This window comes from Panicum virgatum, chromosome 7K (genome assembly GCF_016808335.1).
Source record: "Panicum virgatum strain AP13 chromosome 7K, P.virgatum_v5, whole genome shotgun sequence".
NCBI classification, from domain to species: domain Eukaryota; kingdom Viridiplantae; phylum Streptophyta; class Magnoliopsida; order Poales; family Poaceae; genus Panicum; species Panicum virgatum.
Window position 1 is genome coordinate 45,847,065 of NC_053142.1, and position 14,960 is coordinate 45,862,024.

Genomic DNA, 14,960 nt, shown 5'->3' on the forward strand with positions numbered 1-14,960 from the left:
TTGCTAGGCATGCCTTGAGACCAATTTAGCTTGGACCAAAAAGAATTAGGCCATAGCAGCAACAGAATTTTCCATCGGTAGTCGGAGCAGAGGACACTCCGAGAGGCTTCTGGTTCTGGATTCTGACGAATGCTGCACTACTAGTAGTAGTTCACTGCGAAGTTCATGTCCCAGGTATTCCAAACGTGCCATTATGTAGTTGGCTTGACCCCACTATAACAACAATCGTAAAATAATCAATTTACTAATAGCGCTAGCTCAAATTTGTAACGCAAAATGAATTCGGCTCAAATTATCATTATGTCCAAACAAAGTGCCGTTTGTGGTTACAAAGGCTGGGAATTCCAGATTAACTGTGATATGATGTTAGCTACATACACGTGATGAACGGAGCCATGAAACACATTGTTTAGAGCAAAAGGAACAGCACGTGCAGTTGAGGCAAGTTAAGAATACCAGCCAAATCAGAAAAGGGCCAAAAGGAGAAGCAAGTGTATTGAGAACTGGTGATCAAGTATATTCAAGCGGAATCTTCCTCAGCAGATTGCAATATACAATTCTTAACATTTTCAAAGGAAAAAAAGATGCATCATCTGTGACGTTAGCTAGCTATCCTTGATAAACTGTGGCATGCATACGTGCCTGACTGTCTGTGACAGAGCAGCAGTGTTCCTGGTATGCACATCCTATCACAACAGGGGATTGGTTCCAGGTCAACCTAAAAGACCTCTTAAGAACCGACAGGTATTACAAGTACAACAATATACACCGGCACATACATCTACAGTTCAAAAGAACCTCTCCATGAGTTCAGAATCCGACAAAAGTTCTTTCAATCCGATAAATTTGCTATACTGCTAGGTAATCCAACCAACAGCAGATACATATGCAACAAGAAGACAGGCACGCTTCAGCCGACCAGCAAACACCCTTATGCTATACTTCCTCACGGCCCACCTAGCAGCAGCAAGCAATAATCCACAGCAGCCTCTAAATAAGACGGTAATGAACATCGAACTCAACATGCCGAGCAAGACACCTGCTGCGACATATCCAAGCATTTGTTTTGAACTGAAATTTTCTGACACATTCGACTCTGAAAACCTGTATTAATATTATGTAAAATCAGCTAAAAAGATATGGAAAACAATAGAAGCATCCATCTAAATGAAAACAAAGAACTATTTTCCAATAAAACAGATGTGCAGGTAGTTAGTGTAGGTGTAGAAAGGACACAAATAAATTGCTAGTATATTTAAAATATAGTGAAAGTGCAGTACGAGCATAGTTGACTTCATCAATCTAATCGAGCAACAAATTAGAAAATAACTGGAAGAAATTAAAGCTGTGATCTAGCAACAGACTCCACATTTCTAGCCATCTAAGTTTCATGGGGTGACATTTAGATTAGCTTAATATTGTCATATGTTGCAGTGCCAAGTAGCTAACGAGCAAGATTTTGGGGAAAAAGCATAATACTCACAGTGTAAGTATCCTTTTGAGGATCTCCCTTGTTGAAGGTTCCTCAGCAGTACAATTCAAAAGCTTGTCCGAGTGAATATCAGCCTTGTTACTGCCTAGCGTATATCTGCAGCTGTACGATTCATTGACCTACAAATGAAGGAGGTCATGAAATGACAATGTGGAAATGACAGTTGACAACTAACATGACACAAGCAAAAGGTGGTCGCGTAACTGAAGATTCACATAAAAGCCGAAGAAACCCTTAAAGAACTTGTGAAGTTTGTTAGGATATAGGAAGTAGATATCACATCTTACAAGGAACTACATAAGATAACTCATAGTAAACTACCTTGAACTTTAACGTTGTAGACCACGCAGCACCAAAATCAAGTCGACAATTATGAGGAAGAGCCTCTTTCGGGGTCTCTGCCACAGCATAAGATACTTAGCCAGAAAAATATTCTGTGTATTCAACCTACAATCAACACAACACAAACGATAACGGTCAACTAAACGCATACTACAAGCCTCCATGATATTAGAACCCCGATAAATACAGAGCATGAATGGTCCCTGTGAAAAACTGAAAGTTTGTGCACAACATGTCAACATATAAATAAGTTTAACATTTATTTGCATGTTTGCAAGATTTTTAAGCAAACTATAAACTTTAGGAAGAAGTCCATTTTACCCCCCCCCCCCTGAACTTGTCAAAAAGTCTAAAATACCCCCCCCCCCGAACTCCAAAACCGGATATGTTACCCCCCTCAACTTCTAAAACCGGACAACTTACCCCCCCTAGCACAGTTCTAGGTGGTTTCCTGGCCATGGGTCCCACGTGTCAGTCTCATTCTCTCTCTTTCCTTTCTTTCTCTCTCCATCTCTCCTTTCTATCCCCGCCTCCAGCCTGTCGTGGCCATCCCCCATCGCCAGCCACTCGCCGCAGCCCACCCCCGCCACTACCGCCGCCGCCCACCCCCGCCGCCAGCCCAACCCCCGCCACTACCGCCGCCGCTCACCTCCGCCGCCGTCGGGCTGGTCCGCCGCCGTGCAGGTCCGCCGCAGCGCGATCGCCGCCGGGCGCACGGCCACTCGCCCGCAGCGCACTTGCCGACCCCCGCTCGCCGCGCCCCGCGAGGGCCTCCACCGCGCCGCCGTGGCCAAGCTCGAGGCCGCGCCGCCGCCCGCCCTTGCTCCGCCGCGCGTTGGCCACCCGAGGCCCGCCGCCACGCCCGCTCCGCTCGTGCGCCGCGCCGCGCCACACCGTCCGCCCGCGCAGGAGCCCTGTCGGCGCGCAGGCCGGTCCCGCGTGCGCGGATCCGGGGAGGGAGGAACGCCGGAGGCGTGCGCGTCGGTGCTCTGCCACGACGCCTCGTCGCCGTGCCACGCCGCGCGCGACGCGGGCGGTGGCGGCGCTCGCGGCGAGCTCCAAGGCTGGCGAGGTCCGAGGCCAGCGAGCTGAGGCTGCCGAGCTCGCGGCCGGCGAGCTCCGAGGCCGTCGTCCAGCGAGCGCGCGCCGCCACCGCCGTCGTCCCACGCGCCATCCCTTCTCATCTGGCACGCGAAGATGGACGGATGCCAGCCGGAGCTCGCTGGCATCGTGCAAGATGGACGCCGCCGCCGACCAGCAGCAGTAGTACCAGGACTGGAAGGCGTGTTCCGGCCACCGCACGCTGCTCCATCAAATCCGCCATGCTCCGGCCACCTCGCCTTGATTCCTCCCGCTACGAGCTGCCCTGCCACCACCGCCCTCTTCCCCAACCATCAGTCCGGTTACTCCTTGCCCGCAGCATCGTTCCGCCGGCGGCCCGAGCCGCCATGGCTGTCCCAAGGACCTCCGCCGTGAGCCCCCTTCCCGGCCTCCTTCTCTACCGATGTGCTCGTTGTGCTTGATGCTGTAGGAGCAAGCCGCGGCGGGGTTGGGCTGGCGGCGGGGGTGGGCGGCGGGGGTAGTGGCGGGGGTGGGCGGCGGCGAGTGGCTGGCGATGGGGGATGGCCACGACAGGCTGGAGGCGGGGATAGAAAGGAGAGATGGAGAGAGAAAGAAAGGAAAGAGAGAGAATGAGACTGACACGTGGGACCCATGGCCAGGAAACCACCTAGAACTGTGCTAGGGGGGTAAGTTGTCCGGTTTTAGAAGTTGAGGGGGGTAACATATCCGGTTTTGGAGTTCGGGGGGGGGGGGGGGTTATTTTAGACTTCTTGACAAGTTCAGGGGGGTAAAATGGACTTCTTCCTAAACTTTACATAACATCTAAACATTATTAACCAAAATAGAGTAATGTACTGGCTAAATCTAGAGGAACTGAGTATGACAATGGCCTCACAACTCCATCTAGTTAATATTAGACTTAAAAAAATCGACAGCTTTAATGAATTTTTCAGAAGTTCAACTAGAGATGCAACCACGTTCCATGAAAGTACATTATAGCCCAAATTCTCACCTGGAAAACTGAAGCCCAGTAGTAGTCATCCTGGCAGCGGAATCTTCTCTTACTTGATCGGTAAAAAACATGCTTAGCTCTATAGTTCAATAATCCAAGCTCACAAACTTTTGATGACCTAAGGTCAACGCCTACAATGTACCAGCAAACACATCAAGCACAATTGGTAGGTACATATCTCTACAATTTCATCTAAACAATTGAAAGGCACAATCACATTATAACCATACTAGATGCTGTACAGTAAAATCTATCAGTATGTAGTAGAAGGACACTGGTCGTGCATCACAATTCACAAGCTAACAAAGTAAATTCACACCTCCGGAACTATGAGAAATCAGACGAATGAGAAAACGTTATGCACATCAAAAAATAAACTAGACTTAAACTTGCAGTAAGATCTTGGAGCACATCGCCAGAGCAGCTACTCCGTGGTATTAATTGCACAAACCTTACCAAATCACTAAGCTCTAAAGCTGCAGCTATGGAAATAAATCGGGAAGGGGGTAGCGGCTGACCGGTGGAGAGGATGCGGCAGGTGGACGGCATGGAGACGGATGCAGTGGATGAGAGGCCGCCAAGCGCGAGCCCAGCGAGACCGACAAGGAAGGAGAAGAGAAACGAGGCCGCGATCGGGAAGGCCACTCCGAGGGCGCCACGGAGAGCAGACCTAGGCCGCCGCCGGCTCCGCTCCTCTTGCTGTCCCCCCTCGCCCGCAGGGGGCCGCGGCGAGGGTGCTGGCGGATCCATCACGTGGATGGACGATCCATCCTCGGATGCCGGCGATCGCCCGACGCCGGCGATAGGCGAGGCCGTGGGGAAGGGGACGGTTGGTAGAGAGGGCAGCCACTGTGGACCTGTGCTTTTCTTGGGCTTTGGTGGCTGCGACTCGCAAGACTATTTTGGGCCGTGCGTGGAGTGGGCTAGCAGCGTGCCATGTGATTCTTCGCTGGACAAACATTTTCTCCATCATTGATTTGGAGCTCACCCTCTTTCTTGACGGGTGCATATGTCATCCTGACTGTTGTGCAAAAATTGATGTAAAATCCATGCATACCGAGCAGGGCTGGAGGCCATCGTGTAACCATCTAAGGGATTTTTCCCATAACGAAAATTATCTGTGCCACTAGGTCTACCTCTATCAACCAGATTGGCTTGAACAACTGTAATAGGCGAACTAGTCTCTTAGTGCACAGTAATCCACTGGTTCTCGCTTTTTATACGTTCTTATTTCAGTCTCCCTTCAAAACGGCATTTTTTCACTTCATCTGAATCCTGACCGTTCTCTAGAGAACATCTACGTTCCTGCATTACTCAGAAACCCCACCATAATCTGCTATCTTATTTTTCACCCACAACAAAAATGAGGACTACTTATTACATAAACCCAAGACCCAAGCAAGAAAATGGGGAGTTAAAATTAGCAAAAATGAGCAAGAAAGGAACCAAAATGTGCATATCAAGGTAACTGAAGCAGGCTGTAATAAGCACATATCCATCTAGCTAGACACCCAAGTTTACCCCCAAAGCTCCATGTACAACATGCTTAGCCAAAGCCAAGTACCATCAGTCCATCACCTGTTTTTCTTTCACCCTTCACACCCTTTTCGCCATGTATAGCGGTACTATCTCCCTAATATCTATCCCCCCAACACGTTTGATTATCCCCATCAGAGCCTGCAATTTGCATCCCTTCTCTGTCTCGTCTCTCGCTACAGGTACTCCGCCTGTATCCTCTCTCTGTTCTGCTCCCACCACACCTTGGCCCTGTCCTCGCCGAACCTCTCCCGGCTGCAATGCAAACACCACAGAAACATGGAGCGTGCATGAGGTGTGCGATCGACAAGGTTGTGATGCTTTCGCGAGTCCATGATCGAACGATCGGACGATCGGTGCCGTACCTGAAGCGGATGCGGCGGAGCTCGCGGGTGCCGTCGCCGAGCTCGCGGATGGTGAGGCACACGCCCGGCTCGTCCTCCTCGATCCACTCCGCCGCCTCCAGGTCGCTCACGTTGCTGAGGGACACGGAGGCCTCGTCCCGGGACGACGTGGTGGCGCGCGACGGGTCGTAGGACGAGGAGACCCCGGCGCCGCCGCCCGCCGCGGACGCGCCGGCGGCGGAGTTGAGCATGTTGAAGTGGTGCGCCCAGACGTGGTCCGATGGGTCGGGCACGGCCGTGGACGGGTAGTACGCCGCCCTGGTGGACGGCGCGGCCGCGTACGGCGCCGACGACGAGGACCCCGGCGCTGCCTTGCACGACGCGCTCCGGGCGATCGGCTCCTTGCTCGCCGCCGGAGGAGGAGGCGGAGGCGGAGGCAGCGGCGCGGCGGTCGGGCTGCCCCTGCTCGTCGAGCCGCCACGGGAGTAGGACGACTCTCTCTGCACGTGTACAACACCTTGTCACGTTACGTTTGATCTCTCAGTCTGAGTGAAGGATGCGCGCGCGCGAGTACCGACCAGCACGGAGTCGTCGACGGAGGACACCGGAGTGGAGCACCCCTGCTGCCGGCCGCTGAACGTCAGCACGTTGTACAGCTCCACGATGCGGTCGTAGTTCTCGCCCCACCACCGCTGCGCCTCCCACTTGTTGAACATCTCCCGGCTGCGTACGCCCACCGGCACAAAATTAAGGACGCAGGAAAGGACAATTGGGAGTTCGTTCAGAGTTCGTTCTGACATGTTCACAGTAATTCGAACAAAGGAAACAGTGAGAAGTGTAATGAGAGCACACACACCTGAAGCGGATACGCTTGAGATCGTTGCCGCCGGTGGGGATGGTGCCGAAGGTGATCTGGACGCCGGGCTCCACCTGCGCCGTCCACTCCCTGGGCGCGGCCTCCTCCACAGCGGCAGCATCCTCCCCGGTGCTCGGGACCCAGCCGCCGCTACCGCGGGGGCTCTTGCCTGCCCCTTGCCTCCCGGTCACGTCCAACGTATCCGACGGCGCGGCTCGCGCCCCGCCGGCGGCGCTGCTTCCCGCTGCCACTCCAGTCCTCGGGTAGTAGTCCTCGCCGATCACCCTGCTCGCCGCCGGCGTGAAGCCGGTGTCGTCGATGAAGCCGGGGTAGGGGCGGCGGTTGCTCCCGCCGCCGATCCTGAACAACGATCGGGTCCCGGCGGCTGTCCCCTTGTACTGATGGTACTTGCTGGAGCCGGAGAACTTGAGCACCATGTCCTTGAGCTGAAGACAGCACCATCGCATCGTGAGAGCCTAGTTAGCCACCACTCACTCAGACAGTCAGAATAGCGAACGAGTGTAAATCACGTAAGCTCTGACTCGAACTAGCATTTAAGTAGCTATCAAGTTATCAAGTACATACATATATGTGAAAACCATACACTACTACGGTTCTGAAATGTAGTTTGTTTTAATTTGTTCCAAGTCAAACTGTTTCTAAATTTGACCAAAGTTTATATATCGGGAAAAAACACATAAACGCAACATCTATGACATCAAATCATTTTTGTTAAATTTACAATTAAATATATCCTTGATAGTGCACTAATCATTTAGTATATTAGATGTTGGTCCACGTTGAAAGATATTACTTGCAGAATTGTTAATAAGAACATATCATAAAATTGAAGGAATGATTTTGCTCCTACTGAATGAGTCGTGCGTATGCATGCATGTAGTCACGTATATGTACCGGCCTTTTAGGTTTGCATGACCAAGAAGGATTGCCTATTGACTGAATGACTAATGGCTTCATAGCATGACCATGACTATCACCTAGCTAGTGATGGAGCACTCAACAAAGCATACCCGTCAAGCACACGCTTAAATCGATCAAAGCAGCTAGTGGTACGTTGATTAGGCCGAACAGGAACACGGCTACAGACACACAACTCCAAGTCCTCGACTCACAGAAACCAGGGAGGACCACTCAAGCTAGGGACACACAGGGGTCAGGGGTATAGCAAATCTTTACCCTTTTGTCTGCAACAAGGAACCATGCCGCGCCACAGTGTCATGCATGCATGCATGCAAGGATTGCCCGGCCTCAAAGGCGCGGCTCATAATGGCAGCCACGCCGCAGCGCATGGCCTTGGCCCTTGGCCGGCCGCCGTCCCCTCCCCCTCCTGCCTGCAGGTGCGCAACGCGTGCATGAGCATGAGTTGTGCGTTGCGTGCGCGCCCGGAAAGACATCAGCGGCAGGGAGAGATGCCTTGGGCAGACGCCTGCGGGGCCCGGCCGGCCGGCAGGGGGCAGCCCAGGCGGCCGGGCCCTGGCCTGACCGGGGCGGGTCGCAAGCGTAGCCACTAGCCAGCAGGAGAGGAGGCCAGCCGAGGACCACGCGCGCCCGCCGTGTGTGGCCCGCGGCGCCGGCCTTTATTCGATGGCGAATGCCGAGACCGCAAGCCAAATCACTGTGCCAGTGACCCACCCCCAGGTTGCGTTCTACTCTAAAAAAAGAGCGCGGCCGCGGCATGGCTTTCCACGAGGGAAAGCGGCGGCGGCCGTGGCGTGATCCCCTCCCTCCGCGGCCAGTTCCAGGGTGGGGCGCGCACAGCAGCGTCGGGGCAGCATAGCCCCGGCCTTTTCCTTTCGGGCAAAGGGAATGAACGAACGAATGAGTGGTGGGGCTGCCGGCGGCGGCGACTAGCGATCGCTGGCTCGCCCGTGGCGGCGACTGGAGATCGCTCGAGTGAATAAAGCGTAGGGCCGGCCGGCCAGGGGAATGTTGGGAGCGGAGCGAGCTCAAATCCGGCAAAGGTGCTGGCGCTGGCAAGCTGCAAAGGCGCCGAGGGGACGGGCATCCAAGTTACAAAAGGGGAGGCCGGCCATAGACATCCATCCCCCACCACACCCAGTCCACTCATGCATGCATGCATCCTCCCCTTGACCGCCGGCTTTATTGTGTTGTTCGCCGGCGAGAAGGAGCGCCGTGAGCATGCATGCAGATTAGCCCGGGTCTAACGGGGGATAATCGAGATCGATTGTTCGCTGTCACTGGCGCTGCCCTTTTGGGGGCGAGCATGGCATGGCTTAGCAGCAGTCTTATCGCTGCAGCAGATAAAGCTTGACGCAACAGCTGCTCTGTTGCTGGATGCAGGCCGGGTCTCTCTGGCCGGCTGGACAGCCAGCTGCGTGCATGCATGCCGTCGGTATCGGAGCTCTGCTCACCTCTGGCTTTGAGTGAGTGCTGTGTGTGACGCGTACGTACAAAGGGGAAAGGTGGAGCCTGCAGGGGCATGCATGGCCAGGGGAAGAAGACGACGACGACGATGCAGAGAAGACGACCTCAGAAGACGGCGGCGGCGGCGGCGGGGTGGCTGGGCGCGTGACCGGAACGGAACGGTGGCGTTCGATCGATGGGGCGGCGGAACTACTCCTACGACTGGGCGGTGCACGCTAGCTAGCCGAGTAGGGTGCGTGCAGGAGGCTGCAGCTGTGGAGGGAGTCGATCGCGACGGCGCTCCTAGCTTGTCTCATGCGCCCTCAGCTGCATCTCAACCACCGGCCCCTTTGGATGTATTGGCGGCGCTCGTCTGCCTGCTGCGCTTGGACTAGGAATTCAATTCGGCCGCGACACACCGTGGCCTGCTCGCTTGGGCAATTTTCCTAGCCCGCAGGTTTAGCACAGCGTGTACACTCTGTTCGGCTGGCTGTGGCTGGTGACTGATGCTGATTTGTTGTGAGAGAAAAATACTATTGACTGGTGGCTGATATTGATTTGGTATAAGAAAAAAATACTGTTGGCTGGTTGGAGCAAAAGACGTGACAGAGGTCTCTCTCTGATCGAGCGTGAGCGAGAAAGACGAAAGCAGAAAGCATTTGAAAAGAGTAATTTAATAAATTTATCAGAAAGAAGGAGCAATGCACTAGCTAGTAGTATGTTCGTAGCAGCAGAATGTACATGTACTAGGTACTAGTAGTGAAGAGAGATGGTAACCTGTGACGTGAGAGACTTGACGGCATCTTTGCCGTGCGGCGTGGCCGCGGCACGGGAGCCGTCCTCTCCGCCTTCCTTCGAGGAGCACGCGATGCATGCCAGCATCTTCAGACCTCAGTTGAAACGAGACACTCCGCAGCCTGCAACCGCAAGAGGTTAACGCGTTTAGTATCTCTCACTCTCAGAGATGTAAACCGAAGCAGAAACGCCTGTATCCTTGCACGATGGACGTATGCCACGCATGGTCAACTGATCAGACAAAGACGAGGCAAAAATACTAGCGCGTCCCGGAGATACTGAATGATACGGTGAGCCAATGCATGCCAACCATTTTCCATGCCAGTGTATGACGACGACAACACTACCATTCAAACTTGACCTCTGCTTACATCAGTTCATGTAGATAGAAGTACAATGACAAGTACTGTAAGTGCGATCTTTTTCAACAAAAAAAAAGTAGTGTAAGTGCACACTGTATGTCACTGTACCACTACATAAGTTGAGCAGCACAAACAGTAGTGTAACAGCACCGGCCAGAGTGAGTGACCTCAAGCCGAGAGCAAGCAAGCAACCAGGGGCGGGCAGGCTTCTCTGTAGTCTGTATCACTACCACGAGTCCACGACACGCCGGCAAAGGCGGCCGGCCTGCTTGTCCGATCCCGTCCAGGAGGCGGCAGCCTCGACTGTGCAGATGCGAGCTAGCTCGTAGGGCGCCGCGCCAGGGACCGGACTACTTCATCTAGCTAGAGCTCGCACGCAGACGCAGCAGCGCCACCACCGGCGCGGAACGGGGGGCGGCAGATGAGATGAGATCAGAGCGACCGGGAGGGCATAAACAAATGAGCGCGAAGCGAGCAAGCAACCCATGCCAATGGCAGTGTATCACCAGCCTAGCTACACTAGACATGATGCGGCTCGATCGCGAACAGTATAGTGTTAGAAGCACTGCACTGTGCGAGCAGCGATAGATGATGGGCAGAGGCAACGGCGACTGTTTTCTCTCTGTACGCGATGCAGAGCGGCAGTGTAAATACTCCACAGGGCCGGCCACCACGACGTAGATGGCGGGCAGCGAAGCTTCTGATGTCTCGTTTATGCCCGTGCATGCCCTGCCTGTACGCCGGCGAGGGGCGCCCTGGAGGCCGGACAGACGCGTATGGGGCAGACTCCGAGCGACGCAGCAGCGAGCCGCTCGCCGCACGAGGCGTCCCTCTCTCTCTCTCTCTCTCTCTCTCTCTCCTCTCTCTCTCTCTCTCTCTCTCTCTCTCTCCGCAGCGAGCAAGCAGGGCCCCGCCGCGGCCGTCGTCCCCGAGATCGACGTATTGCCTGGACTTTATTGATCTCCTCCCCAGGCGCCGGCCGGGCCCAGGCAAAGCGCCCTACCAGCCAGTGAGGATCGGCGGCCTCCGCCTGCACTACGGGACCCGCCTAAGATCTACTAGTCTACTCCTACTACCAGCACCAGGACGACTTCCCCTTTTTTTTAAAAAAAAGGAATTCTAAAATGTTTTCCACTCCGTGGAAAATTAAAACATGCCGATATACTCCTACTATTTTTCTAACAAAAATTCGGAACATGCAGATATACTTGTGTGTGCTGTGTGTGTGGGCTTGCTCGATCGATCTACCAACGGCTCCGCCTGCCACGCCAACCAACCTTAAACCCACGAAATGAATGTGGGCCCTTCGGCCAGGTGATAATTGAATACGAGAGCGGGAGTAGAGAGGATACGCATTGATGGAGCTAGCATACGTGACCGGCCGGCGACGGGCGAGAGAGATTCAGATACTTACAGGTTACAGCCGAGCCAGGTCACTGACAGCTACAAGCCCACAGCACGGGAGCGTCCGCGAAGTTACCCGCCGCGCAAACGAGCCGCCCGCACCGGCACCGCGTGCGTCGTCTTCCTCCCCGGAACCGATCGGCCACAACGATCTGAAGAGTTCATCAGGAAGTCAACCACGCACTCGCCACCAAAGGCTAAAAGAGAGGACAATAATGCAATGCCCCCGGCAAGGCCGTAAACTGGGGAGGAGTGGGCGTTTAACTTGTGACGACAGCAGGAAAAAAAAAAGAGAGCAATCAAATCACAGCACAGAAAAAAAAAAGAGAGGGAGAAAATGGCAAGGGGCGACTTACTAGCGTGGTGCCAGTAGGTGCTATGGTCAAGAACAACAGCGACGACGGAGGTCAAGCCATGGAGCGGAACGGAGAGGCAGGCTGAAAGAGAAAGGTTTGGATAGATTTGGTTCACAACACAACGCCGCACTTGCGAGGTAGACCCAACAGGCCATGGAAATTAAATCCATCCATCCAAGCAAGCTAGGATAACTTACCAGCGGAAGAAGGAAGGAACCCACGTTCCGGGTGGACGGGATCTCCACGGCGAGGAGAGAGCTAGAGAGAGAGAAGCGGCGTGGTGGAGGGAAGAGAGGGAGGGAATGGCGGCCCGGCCTCGTGTGCTCGGCTGCGCTGCAGCTGCAGCCTCCCTTTCCTTTTAAGCTGCGCCCTCTCCCTTGCGCGCGTGGATGTTGTGGCGCTGGCAGGCGGATTGCGGCCGGTCAGTTTGTTTGGTTTGGTTCTGTGTAGCCGGTTCTCGTGCTACTCCTTGCAAATGGCTGCTGGGTTACTCAATGCAAGGTAAAAGGTTTTTTTTTATTTTGAGGGCCTGTAAAAGGTTTGTTGCACGCAGTCGCCGCTTTATGTTATTACCAAACGAGAAGTATACAAGTTTCTGGCTCAAGTAATGTTTTTTAGGAAATATATACTGCCCACTCTTCTAAATCTAGATGAGCAATACAAAGATAGTAGGGTTTTTATTTTTTTCAATTAGGAGGGTTTGACCAATACCGGCCCATGCATCAACGTGGCGACAACCGCCACAGTTACCGAGCTTAGCCAATGCCATACTGTGACGGGCAAGCACTTCCCTCGGATACGTATGCCTCTTGTCATAAGAATGGTGTTGGATCATCTGGTTACACCAACATTACGTGTTGACAACATAGCGTATTTGTCGCTAACGTAGCATTGACTTTTGCATACGCCAAAATCACTTGTTATTGCATACATAGCACCTTCGCCATATGCTTAGCCGACACCAGATTGTCGGATCCAACACTATACCACAAAGCTCTTTGGGGCACATGTTGCGTACCTGTCGACAGAGTTCATCAAAATTGTACTCTAGCACAACTGTTCCGTGAAATCTCTTCTCCGCCTTTCTTGTGTCATTCCTAGAAGATTGGATCGAAGAGGTTGGAAAGAATCATCAATAGACCACAATAAAAAGATAGTGCTAGTGATAGTCATTGATAGAACTAGAAACTTTTTTTTATCAAGGGTGCCTAATAATAATTCCAATGAATATATGGTGCCAAGTTGTCATCTTCATCGTGCACAACCCTTGGATAGTGTTGACGATGATAATACTAGAACTTTATTCAAAGGCAGAGAATAATAAAACAGACAAACAGATGAGAAAATTAAGAACTCCATCTTTTTTTAGTTGAGTGGAGTAGTGCTAGAACAAATCTTTTTTTTAAGGTTCCATGTCTTCAAATATGTTTAATGCTTGATTCAGTAGGTTGGCATAGGTTATGCTTTGTTGAATACCCTGTCTTGTCATTCCTTAGCACTTCGCCAGGTAGGAAAGTTGACCGATTGTAGGCAGCCACAATGTTAAGAAAAAGGTGGCCATAAGCATTTAATGCCGCCGTAGAATGCACCTTAGCCCTTGTGGAACTCCACCTTAGAAGAGAATCTTATAATGTTCACCTTAAGCTTAAGGTGTGACCATAGAAGAATAAACAATGACAGAATCTCCTCTCTCTCATGTTCCTTCTCTCTCTGTTGCATGTGGTGATGTGAACTATCCATTTTTATTACTTATACATTGTGGCAATAGAAATAACTATGACTTGTTGACATCTTGTCAGACCTTAAGGTCCGTATGCAGCAACACATTGGCCTTGAGATAAACCCTTGTTTCCTTGTGTCTCTGAAAATACTTTTCTTGATTTTCATGCCACATTTGTAAATCTTACAAATTTAAGCATTCCAATCGTCTTGGTAGTACAAAATAAGGATTCCTTCCCTTCCAAATATACAGTATATATGTAGATTTTATTAGATAGAAATAATGATTATTTGTTTCTAAATATAGTTTTTAGGAAACTAAATATGGTTAGGTTCGTTAAGATGTCATTTAAGTGACCAAAAAAATTACAACCATTTTGCCCTCTTCTCGTCACTGCAGTAAATAAATAAAATCTGACCTCAACTCATTACAACTATTTTGGTCACCATAGAAGTCATAAATAGCAATGAATATCTGGAAAAGGTTAGAGCCTGCATGCATCCAAAATGTTTGTTAGGCATCCATGGACATACTCATGTGTCACAAGTGTATCGTTGAGCACCCCCTTATTATTCGTTAGTTGAAATAAACATTACAGCAAATCCGTTAGAGAAGCACTAGTAGACATGGATTGCCACGTAAAATCAGAATTGCGTGTGTTGAAGATCTTTTTGTATCTGTCCTAGATGTGTGACTCGCACGGCATGCTTTTAAGATGGGAGGGAAATAGCTAGACATCCAAAAACACCTCATCACCTCGAGCTGTTGGTTAGTAAAAGAAAAAGGTTGTCTAAACATATGGCAACTGAATTTGTCAGCATACAATTTGTCCCAACAATATACAGCTGAAGATTTGGCCCTTGCATTGCATCCAAACACGCCCAATGAGCCTTGTGGTCATACGCTCCAACCGTACTTGTGTCCGTGGATGATGCACGTTTCCCCTTTTGTTGTATTGCAAGTACACTGCTGATCTCCTTGTGAATTGTTTAGCACACAATTTAATGCATATACTTCTTTAGCAGTTGACTTTACTAGTAGAATTCTTAGGCATAAGGGCAGTGAAGTCGCTCTCAGCCGTCGGATCGTTCCCCTGTACGGTTCAGTACCAGTGCGAAAGCCGCAAACCATATGTGGGCGCGACAAACTGTGGGTCCATGAGATCGCCGCCGTCGGATCTGGGGCGTGTGGGGCTGGGCTGCCCCCACCTCACCTCGCGGTGGGCCCCGGCCGTAGAGAGCGCGGAGCGCAGGAGAGGACCAGGCCGAGGAGTGCCGCTGTGCCGGACCGCGCG

General features: G+C 52.0%; 1 protein-coding gene and 1 pseudogene across 3 annotated transcripts; both read right to left on the minus strand.

Moving 5' to 3' along the window:
• Window positions 1-473: 473 nt before the first annotated feature.
• Window positions 474-4,796, minus strand: LOC120641660 (annotated as a pseudogene).
• A 509-nt stretch (window positions 4,797-5,305) lies between these two features.
• LOC120641661 (protein Brevis radix-like 2) lies at window positions 5,306-12,343 on the minus strand. 3 transcript variants are annotated; one of them, XM_039917851.1, is made up of 8 exons: window positions 12,144-12,342; window positions 11,947-12,027; window positions 11,601-11,742; window positions 9,807-9,946; window positions 6,645-7,090; window positions 6,367-6,511; window positions 5,810-6,288; window positions 5,306-5,699 (listed from the first exon to the last, which is right to left on the minus strand). In XM_039917851.1, the coding sequence occupies exons 4-8, from the start codon at window positions 9,909-9,911 to the stop codon at window positions 5,621-5,623; spliced, it is 1,254 nt and encodes a 417-aa protein (XP_039773785.1). In that variant the 5' UTR covers window positions 9,912-9,946; window positions 11,601-11,742; window positions 11,947-12,027; window positions 12,144-12,342; the 3' UTR covers window positions 5,306-5,620. The 3 variants fall into 3 exon arrangements, with proteins under 3 accessions (XP_039773785.1, XP_039773786.1, XP_039773787.1); XM_039917852.1 differs by lacking the exon at window positions 11,601-11,742 and having other exon boundaries at window positions 12,144-12,343; XM_039917853.1 differs by lacking the exons at window positions 11,947-12,027; window positions 12,144-12,342 and having other exon boundaries at window positions 11,601-11,862.
• Window positions 12,344-14,960: the final 2,617 nt, after the last annotated feature.

Bases quoted from the DNA above. Each gene is read 5' to 3' on its own strand.
- LOC120641661 (XM_039917852.1), bottom strand. From the start codon at position 9,911: ATGCTGGCATGCATCGCGTGCTCCTCGAAGGAAGGCGGAGAGGACGGC. The intron at 7,091-9,806 runs GTTACCATCTCT...TGCTGTCTTCAG, and splicing joins TCAAGTCTCTCACGTCACAG to CTCAAGGACATGGTGCTCAA. The intron at 5,700-5,809 runs GTACGGCACCGA...TTTGCATTGCAG, and splicing joins CTCCGCCGCATCCGCTTCAG to CCGGGAGAGGTTCGGCGAGG.